The sequence below is a fragment of the Lepisosteus platostomus genome, chromosome 5 (assembly GCF_059453375.1).
Source record: "Lepisosteus platostomus isolate fLepPlt1 chromosome 5, fLepPlt1.hap1, whole genome shotgun sequence".
Lineage (NCBI taxonomy): Eukaryota > Metazoa > Chordata > Actinopteri > Semionotiformes > Lepisosteidae > Lepisosteus > Lepisosteus platostomus.
In genome coordinates this window covers 1,562,487-1,574,698 of record NC_142615.1, presented here as the reverse complement: position 1 = coordinate 1,574,698, position 12,212 = coordinate 1,562,487, and the positions used below count along the sequence as shown (strand labels likewise).

General features: G+C 53.3%; 1 protein-coding gene across 17 annotated transcripts in view; it reads left to right on the top strand.

The window, feature by feature from the left end:
- Positions 1–12,212, top strand: part of LOC148662372 (uncharacterized) — a 30,912-nt gene that overhangs the window by 7,623 nt on the left and 11,077 nt on the right. The window contains exons 1-2 of one of the 17 annotated variants that reach the window (XM_088631841.1): positions 162–293; positions 1,497–1,538. The exons of 9 other annotated variants lie outside the window; for them this stretch is intronic. In XM_088631841.1, coding sequence (XP_088487967.1) covers positions 1,508–1,538 — 31 coding nt within the window. In that variant the 5' untranslated portion in view covers positions 162–293; positions 1,497–1,507. Of the gene's footprint in view, positions 1–161; positions 294–1,405; positions 1,587–6,603; positions 6,927–6,946; positions 7,654–8,273; positions 8,404–8,532; positions 8,575–12,212 lie in introns of those variants that run through there. 7 more of the 17 variants (XM_088631838.1, XM_088631846.1, XM_088631840.1 and 4 more) reach the window with 7 other exon arrangements.

The following is a 12,212-nucleotide window of genomic DNA, read 5'->3' as shown; positions in this document are numbered from 1 at the left end:
TACAGACTCTTACTGGACACACTGTATAGACACACACACACTCCTGTACAGACTCTTACTGGACACACTGTATAGACGTACACACACTCCTGTACAGACTCTTATTGGACACAATGTATAGACACACACACACTCCTGTACAGACTCTTACTGGACACACTGTATAGACACACACACACACACACACTTTTACTTTCGTTTTCACTGCTCTGGGAGTGCACGTCGTCGCCTGATCTTCACAACCTCGTCTCACTTTCTTCCGACGTGAAGTGCGTTTATTTTCATTTCTCTGGGTGAGTATGGCGGTCAGTTTTTAGCGATTTAGGCTGAGAGCCCTTGGTTTGTGTATTTCATCTCAACAAATGACCCCTGTCTCCATCGGTGGGGGTTCTCCTGTATGCATGTACAGCTGTCCGCTGCGCTTTCGTTTCCTTCACCGGGTTAATCCGGTTTCGGGGTCTCGGCCGGGCTTGGACCCCCGTGAGTCTGGGCCTTGAAGACATTTATTCCTAACAAATCTCAAACAGCGCTCCGACACGTTTACGGCCTTTCGGGTCGTGTTTTTACGGTCTTTTCGAGTCACGGAAGTTCTGCAGCCAGGCCGAGAGCAGGGCGCTTCAGAGTTCAGCGAGTTTGCAAGACTGCGCAACAGCCGCGGTTTCTCTCTCTCTCTCTCCTGCGGCAGCCCGGACTTCAGCTCTCGTCATCATCATGTCTTCTCGGAAACTGAAACCCGACAAAGTGTGTGTGTGTGTGGGGGGGGGGGAGGGGTTCGGGTCGGTTTTTCATGTACTGTATGACTAAGGGTTCGGGTCGGTTCGGGTTTTTGTTTTCTAATAAGTCCGAATGAATTATTGCTGTTGGGTGTTTTACATGTATTTTTATTAGCAGAAATTTGTGACTCCTCTTGTACTCTCTCTCTCTCTCTCTCTCTCTCTCTCCCCCTCCTATGGGCGAAACAGAGCCCACCTACTGTAGCAAACAGTTGTCAGCCGTTCCCCACTTGAAAACGTATCACAGGTTTATCAAACACCCGTTTTTCTCAGCCCAAGCTCTGTGAGAATCCCTCTCTCCGCGTGTGCCTGTGTGTCGACGCAGTCTGAGAGGAAGAGAGGGGCACCGGTTTCGGGTTCGGGGCTTCAATTTCATACCGGTGCAGACCTCTTTATCAAACTCTGCCTTGAACACCCTCCCCCATGTCCCTCGCCCTCCAGGGGGCGCCCTATCCACTGCTCGCTAGTGTAGTAGGGTACAGGTGGGGGGTGCAGGGGGTCAGTGTTACTGCCTCACGGTGCTGGGGCCCCGCGTTCGGCTCCGTTCCAGACCTGGGGGTGCTGTCTGGGTGGAGTCTGCGTGTTCCCCCTGTGTGTGTATGGGTGACCTCCAGGTGCTCCTCGGCCCACAGGTAGCCGGGCGGGTGAACTGGCCTTTGGAAAAGACCGTACTGGGTAGATGGTTCTTGCCAGCGAACCTTGAGTGTCTTTTCACTTTCCCAGATCTGGACGCGATGTGCTGCAATCTCTGCTGCAATCTCTGCTGCAATCTCTGCTTCAATCTCTGCATCACTCTCTGCTGCAAATTGAAAGGTAAGCTCCTGTTGCCGTTGTCACCACGACCTGAAGTTGTGATGACTGCACAGACAGCACAGCTGGAACTTGTAGTTCTTGTAGCCTCTGGCCTGGCTGCGTCGATACGAACAGACCAGCTGAACTCCCATGGCGGGACCAACGTTTTTAATGTCAGGCCAGCGTCTCGAGATGCATAACGGTCTCGGGCTTAACTGTTATTTTTACTAATTCAGAGGGTATTCTGGGATCTTGAGATGTCTAGAGACGAGTCACCCTTTGACTTGGCTGGGAGTCCAGACTGACGACGGAGACGTTTTTTTAAGAAACTTGACGGGTATTTTTAATGGCGGATCAACACTCTCCTTCAGTTTCTGAAGTGGAAGAGAGTTTTTAGACTCTCTGGCTCAGAAACGGGGAGCCCTGTGACGTAGCACGGTAACATTTCTTCCGGAAGGACTGGGATGATTCTGTCAGCTCTCGGCTGGTCTTGAACGCCTCCGTCTTTGGTTATCAGAGGGCAGTTTGTGTAGGAAAGGGTTCGCACACTCTCTTGACATTTGGTGTCAGGGGTGGGATGTGTAAATCAACGTTCGATTTTTCCAGTGAGTAAGAATATTTCGATGTTTCAGACTTTTGCCTTGGGGAGCTTCACATCTCCCAGACTATCACCTGTTGCAGGACAGATATATATATATGTATTTTCTCCACTGTCCCTCTCTGCTTTACATCCGTGCAGTCAAAATCAACTTCCAGACAGCTGGGGTTACCCATGAAGCCGACCAGCAGTTCAAGAAAAAGCTCAGGAAGTCCATCAAGTTCAGAGAGTGTGAACAACAAGAAGACTGTCAAGCAGTCGTGGTCTTCTGTCCGGTCAGCTCTCGGATAGGGACTGACATCGACGCGGCCCTCCAGCAGATTCCAGGTGAGGGGTGACAAAGATATATGCATATATGTGTTAGAAGACATTGGGAAAGACACCCGAAACCAAGACGATCCTGAACCTAGGATCACACCTCCCTCCTTCTCTCAACGACAGACCCGTTTCCTCCTAATCCTCTCTGCTCTCATGCAGGTGTCGACTTCACTCCTCTCACCACCTGAGTGCCCACTCTGCCCCCCCTGCTCCCGCCTCCTCCTCCTCTCTCCTGCCTCCCCCTGCTCCTGCCTCCTCCTCTCTCCTGACTCCCCCTGCTCCCGCCTCCTCCTCCTCTCTCCTGCCTCCCCCTGCTCCTGCCTCCTCCTCTCTCCTGACTCCCCCTGCTCCCGCCTCCTCCTCCTCTCTCCTGCCTCCCCCTGCTCCTGCCTCCTCCTCTCTCCTGACTCCTGTTCTCCTGGGCTGTATAATCTCTCCTGCCTTCCCCTGCTCCCACCTCCTCCTCTCTCCTGACTCCCCCTGCTCCTGCCTCCTCCTCTCTCCTGACTCCCCCTGCTCCCGCCTCCTCCTCCTCTCTCCTGCCTCCCCCTGCTCCTGCCTCCTCCTCTCTCCTGACTCCTGTTCTCCTGGGCTGTATAATCTCTCCTGCCTTCCCCTGCTCCCGCCTCCTCCTCTCTCCTGCCTCCCCCTGCTCCCTCCTCCTCCTCCTCTCTCCTGCCTCCCCCTGCTCCTGCCTCCTCCTCTCTCCTGACTCCTGTTCTCCTGGGCTGTATAATCTCTCCTGCCTTCCCCTGCTCCCTCCTCCTCCTCTCTCCTGCCCCCCCCTGCTCCTGCCTCCTCCTCCTCTCTCCTGCCTCCCCCTGCTCCCACCTCCTCCTCTCTCCTGACTCCTGTTCTCCTGGGCTGTATAATCTCTCCTGCCTTCCCCTGCTCCCACCTCCTCCTCCTCTCTCCTGCCTCCCCCTGCTCCTGCCTCCTCCTCTCTCCTGACTCCTGTTCTCCTGGGCTGTATAATCTCTCCTGCCTTCCCCTGCTCCCACCTCCTCCTCTCTCCTGACTCCCCCTGCTCCTGCCTCCTCCTCTCTCCTGACTCCCCCTGCTCCTGCCTCCTCCTCCTCTCTCCTGACTCCCCCTGCTCCTGCCTCCTCCTCCTCTCTCCTGCCTCCCCCTGCTCCCACCTCCTCCTCCTCTCTCCTGACTCCCCCTGGTCCTGCCTCCTCCTCTCTCCTGACTCCTGTTCTCCTGGGCTGTATAATCTCTCCTGCCTCCCCCTGCTCCCACCTCCTCCTCCTCTCTCCTGACTCCCCCTGTTCCTGCCTCCTCCTCTCTCCTGACCCCCTGCTCCTGCCTCCTCCTCCTCTCTCCTGACTCCCCCTGCTCCTGCCTCCTCCTCCTCTCTCCTGACTCCCCCTGCTCCTGCCTCCACCTCCTCTCTCCTGACTCCCCCTGCTCCTGTCTCCTCCTCCTCTCTCCTGACTCCCCCTGCTCCTGCCTCCTCCTCCTCTCTCCTGACTCCCCCTGGTCCTGCCTCCTCCTCTCTCCTGACTCCTGTTCTCCAGGGCTGTATAATCTCTGTCCTTCTCACGCCTGAAGATCAAGGCTCCGCAGCTGAAACGTTGTGGCTCCTGTCTTGTCTTTCCAGCCTGGAATAAACCCTTCACTTGCTCCTCTGCAGCCTGTGCCTGCCGACGCAGCTGCCTGCTTGAACTTCTATATATGTGCAGTAATATGTTGTCAGCAGCTGACCCTGCAGGTGCTCAGTCAGGACCCTGTCTCTGTCTGTCTCCACAGAGGACAAGCCCGCTGTCCTGGTGATGATGCACCACACCTACGACCGTGAGGCAGTTGTGACTGAGAGCAGCAGACTGGTGACCAGGAGAGACACTGTGGCTGTGGACTGTCTGTTCCATGAGACAGTGGAGGGACTGCTGCGCAACTGTCCCACCAATGAGCAGGCTATAAGATCAGCCAAAGTAAATTTAAAGAAAATGAAAAAGAAGGTGAAGAAGAGGGAGAAGGAGGAGAAGGAGAAGGGGAAGAAGGAGAAATAGTCCCAGATTACACTGCTCAGTGCAGGGTCACTGTTCTCCTCTCCACACCTCCTTGGTGTTCCCCAGGGCTCCATCCTGGGTCCCCTCCTGTTCTCCTGTAGCCCTCTCACCTGGCTCCTCTCCACTGTCTTCCTGCTGATTGTTCTCTAGTGTCTCTCTGCCCCCTCCTCTGAGCCCAGGTCTCCTCCTCAACACAGACGAGATGGGCTGTTGGTGCCCTCCACTCACCCTTCATCCCTTCCTGCTCCCTGCTCTGTGTGCCTCTCGTCCCTGCTCTCCTCTCACCCTAGACTGGCCATGTTCCTCTCTCGCCTGTCCAGACAGGGAGATCAGCCATGTTCTCCTCTCACCTGTCTACCTGTCCAGACAGGTAGATCAGTCCAGTTCCTCCTCTCGCCTGTCCAGACAGGTAGATCAGTCATGTTCTCCTCTCACCTGTCCAGACAGGTAGATCAGTCATGTTCCTCCTCTCACCTGTCCAGACAGGGAGATCAGCCATGTTCTCCTCTCACCTGTCCAGACAGGTAGATCAGTCATGTTCCTCCTCTTTTACCTGTCCAGACAGGTAGATCAGTCATGTTCTCCTCTCGCCTGTCCAGACAGGTAGATCAGTCATGTTCTCCTCTCGCCTGTCCAAACAGGTAGATCAGTCATGTTCTTCTCTCACCTGTCCAGACAGGTAGATCAGTCATATTCTTCTCTCACCTGTCCAGACAGGTAGATCAGTCCTGTTCCTCTCTCGCCTGTCCAGACAGGTACATCAGTCATGTTCTTCTTTCACCTGTCCAGACAGGTAGATCAGTGCTTCTCGCTGAACAGACGTTGACCCGCGTGTTGGTGGGTCTGCAGAAACACTTTAACTCCAGGCTGCCTTTATAAATATTTGCCATGTTTTCCCCATTGTTGTCGCAGTTAGATACTTCACAGATACACCCACACCAGGCTGAAGATGAACGTCATCACATCTTTAACCCTTTAGCTGCTTCACGAGTGTGCTGGTGGTACCAGGTCGCTTCTACAGTGTCTGATTCCCCAGTGATGTACTGTGCTCCAGTCTATCGCATTGTTATGATTTGTACAAATCGCAAAATCTGTGTAAGCATATGACAATAAAGCTTTGGGTTTGAATCTGGTGTTGAATTCGATATTTTTAAGAGCTTTGCGCCCCAATACAGATCCCTGTGGAACACCACTAATATCTCTCTCTCCAACAGAAACACACACCACTGAACACACACCGCAGTGTTCAGGCTTGTGAGATTCCTGTCTCTGACAAGAACACTCTGACACTGAACAGACACCGCAGTGCTCAGGCCTGTGAGATTCCTGTCTCTGACAAGAACACTCTGACTCTTATTGGACACACTGTATAGACACACACACACACTCCTGTACAGACTCTTAATGGACACACTGTATAGACACACACACTCCTGTACAGACTCTTATTGGACACACTGTATAGACACACACACTCTCCTGTACAGACTCTTATTGGACACACTGTATAGACACACACACACTCCTGTACAGACTCTTACTGGACACACTGTATAGACACACACACACTCCTGTACAGACTCTTATTGGACACACTGTATAGACACACACACACCTGTACAGACTCTTATTGGACACACTGTATAGACACACACACACTCCTGTACAGACTCTTACTGGACACACTGTATAGACACACACACACTTCTGTACAGACTCTTATTGGACACACTGTATAGACACACACACACTCCTGTACAGACTCTTACTGGACACACTGTATAGACACACACACACTCCTGTACAGACTCTTACTGGACACACTGTATAGACACACACACTCCTGTACAGACTCTTATTGGACACACTGTATAGACACACACACACTCCTGTACAGACTCTTACTGGACACACTGTATAGACACATACACACCTGTACAGACTCTTACTGGACACACTGTATAGACACACACACTCCTGTACAGACTCTTATTGGACATACTGTATAGACACACAAACACTCCTGTACAGACTCTTACTGGACACACTGTATAGACACACACACAGTCCTGTACAGACTCTTATTGGACACACTGTATAGACACACACACACCTGTACAGACTCTTATTGGACACACTGTATAGACACACACACTCCTGTACAGACTCTTATTGGACACACTGTATAGACACACACTCTCCTGTACAGACTCTTACTGGACACACTGTATAGACACACACACACTCCTGTACAGACTCTTATTGGACACACTGTATAGATGCGCACGCACACACACACACCTGTACAGAGTCTTATTGACACACACTTTTACTTTCGTTATCACTGCTCTGGGAGTGCACGTCGTCGCCTGATCTGCACAAACTCGTCTCACTTTCTTCCGACGTGAAGTGCGTTTATTTTCATTTCTCTGGGTGAGTATGGCGGTCAGTTTTTAGCGATGCGCGCAGCGCGCAAGGCTGAGAGCCCTTGGTTTGTGTATTTCATCTCAACAAATGACCCCTGTCTCCATCGGTGGGGGTTCTCCTGTATGCATGTACACCTGTCCGCTGCGCTTTCGTTTACTTCACCGGGTTAATCCGGTTTCGGGGTCTCGGCCGGGCTTGGACCCCCGTGAGTCTGGGCCGTGAAGACATTTATTCCTAACAAATCGCAAACAGCGCTCCGACACGTTTCCGGCCTCTCGGGTCGTGTTTTTACGGTCTTTTCGAGTCACGGAAGTTCTGCATCCGGGCCGAGAGCAGGGCGCTTCAGAGTTCAGCGAGTTTGCAAGACTGCGCAACAGCCGCGGTTTCTCTCTCTCTCTCTCCTGCGGCAGCCCGGACTTCGGCTCTCGTTATCATCATGTCTTCTCGGAAACTGAAACCGAGTTTAAACTCGGCTCAGCCCCACCTCGGTCCTGGCAGAGCTCCCGTGTTGGTCAGACAGAAAGCGGGGGCCGTTTCCCCGCTTGTGTGTGTGTGAGTGTGATTTGGCTGTTCGGAACCGCCTTTTCTTTCCACAGAGAACCACACGACAGCAGTCCTTCCGTGAATACTGTGTATGCATACCTGCAACCGCGTGTAGTTTCCGAGCGCCTCTCGCTTAGGTTAAAAAAACGTGTTTTACCACCGGTACATCACGACGAGGACGGCTGTCCAGGTGCGTTCTTTCGCGTCCTCCTGAATCGCTCCTGAAACCCCCCTGACATGCTCATCCATATCCCAGGTTCTGGAGATCCAGTTCTTTCCTCTCCCCGGACCGGAACTTCGATGCCCTTGAGCTACAAAGTGTGTGTGTGGGGGGCGGGTTCGGGTCGGTTTTTCATGTACTGTACGACTAAGGGTTCGTGTCGGTTCGGGTTTTTGTTTTCTAATAAGTCCGAATGAATTATTGCTGGTGGGTGTTTTTAAATGTATTTTTATTAGCAGAAATTAGCGAATTGGCAGAATTGGCTAAACAGAGCCCACCTACTATCGCGGGTTTATCCAACACCCGTTTTTCTCAGCCCAAGCTCTGTAAGACTGCGTCTGTGAGAATCCCTCTCTCGGCGCGTGCCTGTGTGTCGACGCAGTCTGAGAGGAAGAGAGGGGCACCGGTTTCGGGTTCGGGGCTTCAGTTTCATACCGGTGCAGAGCTCTGCCTTGAACACCCTCCCCCATGTCCCTCGCCCTCCAGGGGGCGCCCTATCCACTGCTCGTTAGTGTAGTAGGGTACAGGTGGGGGGTGCAGGGGGTCAGTGTTACTGCCTCACGGTGCTGGGGCCCCACGTTCGGCTCCGTTCCAGACCTGGGGGTGCTGTCTGGGTGGAGTCTGCGTGTTCCCCCTGTGTGTGTATGGGTGACCTCCAGGTGCTCCTTGGCCCACAGGTAGCCGGGCGGGTGAACTGGCCTTTGGAAAAGACCGGCGCAGGTGAGAGTGAGTACCTGTGTGTGCTTTGTGTGAGCTCTGCTCCTGGGGCTTGCTGGGATAGGCCCCAGTACCCCGTACTGGGTAGATGGTTCTTGACAGCGAACCTTGAGTGTCTTTTCACTTTTCCAGGTATGGCCTTGAAACTCAGAAGACTCGGCCTCAGACCGAAAGGTAAGCTCCCGATGCGTCGATACGAACAGACCAGCTGAACTCCCATGGCGGGACCGACGTTTTTAATGTCAGGCCAGCATCTCGAGATGCATAACGGTCTCGGGCTTAATTGTTATTTTTACTCATTCAGAGAGGGTATTCTGGGATCTTGAGATGTCTAGAGACGAGGGCAGTTTGTGTAGGAAAGGGTTCGCACACTCTCTTGACATTTGGTGTCAGGGGTGGGATGTGTAAATCAACGTTCGATTTTTCCAGTGAGTAAGAATATTTCGATGTTTCAGACTTTTGCCTTGGGGAGCTTCACATCTCCCAGACTATCACCTGTTGCAGGACAGATATATATATATGTATTTTCTCCACTGTCCCTCTCTGCTTTACATCCGTGCAGTCAAAATCAACTTCCAGACAGCTGGGGTTACCCATGAAGCCGACAAGGAGTTCAAGGAAAAGCTCAAGAGAAAGTTCGGACTCTTTATCAACATGAAAGAGGAGACAAAAGCTGAAGAATTTCACGCAGTCGTAGTCTTCTGTCCGGTCAGCTCTCGGATCGGGACCGACATCGACGCAGCCCTCCAGAAGATTCCGGGTAACGTTTTGATATTTATGTGCCAAGCCTGTAGTCTTCTGAAAAGATTCATGTCCCTGGCCTCAGCTCTTACATCTGGTTTTGATCTCTATTCGGACAAATTCCTCTGAGCAGACGCACGCCTGCCTGTCTGATTATGATTATGAACAGTGACCTCTGAGCAGATGTGATCGTGGTCACTTAAAATATACGAGTAGCTACAGTACCACCGGAGTCTGTATATATGTGTTAGAAGACACCCGAAACCAAGACGATCCTGAAACTAGGATCACACCTCCCTCCTTCTCTCAACGACAGACCCGTTTCCTCCTAATCCTCTCTGCTCTCATGCAGGTGTCGACTTCACCCCTCTCACCACCTGAGTGCCCACTCTGCCCCCCCCTGCTCCCGCCTCCTCCTCCTCTCTCCTGCCTCCCCCTGCTCCTGCCTCCTCCTCTCTCCTGCCTCCCCCTGCTCCCGCCTCCTCCTCTCTCCTGACTCCTGTTCTCCTGGGCTGTATAATCTCTCCTGCCTCCCCCTGCTCCCACCTCCTCCTCTCTCCTGACTCCCCCTGCTCCTGCCTCCTCCTCCTCTCTCCTGACTCCCCCTGCTCCTGCCTCCTCCTCTCTCCTGACTCCTGTTCTCCTGGGCTGTATAATCTCTCCTGCCTTCCCCTGCTCCCACCTCCTCCTCTCTCCTGACTCCCCCTGCTCCTGCCTCCACCTCCTCTCTCCTGCCTTCCCCTGCTCCCACCTCCTCCTCTCTCCTGACTCCCCCTGCTCCTGCCTCCTCCTCCTCTCTCCTGACTCCCCCTGCTCCTGCCTCCTCCTCTCTCCTGACTCCTGTTCTCCAGGGCTGTATAATCTCTCCTGCCTTCCCCTGCTCCCACCTCCTCCTCCTCTCTCCTGACTCCCCCTGCTCCTGCCTCCTCCTCTCTCCTGACTCCTGTTCTCCTGGGCTGTATAATCTCTCCTGCCTTCCCCTGCTCCTGCCTCCTCCTCCTCTCTCCTGACTCCCCCTGGTCCTGCCTCCTCCTCTCTCCTGACTCCTGTTCTCCAGGGCTGTATAATCTCTCCTGCCTTCCCCTGCTCCCACCTCCTCCTCTCTCCTGACTCCCCCTGCTCCTGTCTCCTCCTCCTCTCTCCTGCCTTCCCCTGCTCCCACCTCCTCCTCTCTCCTGACTCCCCCTGCTCCTGCCTCCTCCTCCTCTCTCCTGACTCCCCCTGGTCCTGCCTCCTCCTCTCTCCTGACTCCTGTTCTCCAGGGCTGTATAATCTCTGTCCTTCTCACGCCTGAAGATCAAGGCTCCGCAGCTGAAACGTTGTGGCTCCTGTCTTGTCTTTCCACCCTGGAATAAACCCTTCACTTGCTCCTCTGCAGCCTGTGCCTGCCGACGCAGCTGCCTGCTTGAACTTCTATATATGTGCAGTAATATGTTGTCAGCAGCTGACCCTGCAGGTGCTCAGTCAGGACCCTGTCTCTGTCTGTCTCCACAGGGGACAAGCCCGCTGTCCTGGTGGTGATGCACCACACCTACGACCCCGAGGCAGTTGTGGCTGAGAGCAGCAGACTGGTGACCAGGAGTGACACTGTGGCTGTGGACTGTCTGTTCCACGAGACAGAGGGGCTGCTGGAGAACTGTCCCACCAATAAGCGAGCTGTGAAATTAGCCAAAAGAAATTTAAATAAAATGAAAAAGAAGGTGAAGGAGAATAAGTAGAAGGAGAAAAAGGAAGAGAAGGAGGAAGAGGAGAAGGAGAGGTAGAAGGAGAAAGAGATGAAGGAGAAGGAGGAGGAGAGGTAGTCCCAGATTACACTGCTCAGTGTAGGGTCACTGTTCTCCTCTCCACACCTCCTTGGTGTTCCCCAGGGCTCCATCCTGGGTCCCTCCTGTTCTCCTGTAGCCCTCTCACCTGGCTCCTCTCCACTGTCTTCCTGCTGATGGTTCTCCAGTGTCTCTCTGCCCCCTCCTCTGATGCCCAGGTCTCCTCCTCAACACAGACGAGATGGGCTGTTGGTGCCCTCCACTCACCCTTCATCCCTTCCTGCCCCCTGCTCTGTGTGCCTCTCGTCCCTGCTCTCCTCTCACCCTAGACTGGCCATGTTCCTCTCTCGCCTGTCCAGACAGGGAGATCAGCCATGTTCTCCTCTCACCTGTTCACCTGTCCAGACAGGTAGATCAGTCCTGTTCCTCCTCTCGCCTGTCCAGACAGGTAGATCAGTCATGTTCCTCCTCTCGCCTGTCCAGACAGGTAGATCGGTCATGTTCCTCCTCTTTTACCTGTCCAGACAGGTAGATCAGTCATGTTCTCCTCTCACCTGTCCAGACAGGTAGATCAGTCATGTTCTCCTCTCACCTGTCCAGACAGGTAGATCAGTCATGTTCTCCTCTCGCCTGTCCAGACAGGTAGATCAGTCTTGTTCCTCCTCTTGCCTGTCCAGACAGGTAGATCAGTCATGTTCTCCTCTCGCCTGTCCAGACAGGTAGATCAGTCATGTTCTTCTCTCACCTGTCCAGTCAGGTAGATCAGTCATGTTCTTCTCTCAACTGTCCAGACAGGTAGATCAGTCATGTTCTTCTCTCACCTGTCCAGTCAGGTAGATCAATCATGTTCCTCCTCTCACCTGTCCAGACAGGTAGATAGTCATGTTCTCCTCTCACCTGTCCAGACAGGTAGATCAGTCATGTTCTCCTCTCACCTGTCCAGACAGGTAGATAGTCATGTTCTTCTCTTGCCTGTCCAGACAGGTAGATCAGTCATGTTCCTGTCTTGCCTGTCCAGACAGGTAGATCAGTCATGTTCTCCTCTCGCCTGTCCAGACAGGTAGATCAGTCATGTTCTTCTCTCGCCTGTCCAGACAGGTAGATCAGTCATGTTCTTCTCTCGCCTGTCCAGACAGGTAGATCAGTCATGTTCTTCTCTCGCCTGTCCAGACAGGTAGATCAGTCATGTTCTTCTCTCACCTGTCCAGACAGGAAGATCAGTCATGTTCTTCTCTCACATGTCCAGACAGATAGATCAGTCGTGTTCCTCCTCTCGCCTGTCCAGACAGGTAGTTCAGTCGTGTTCCT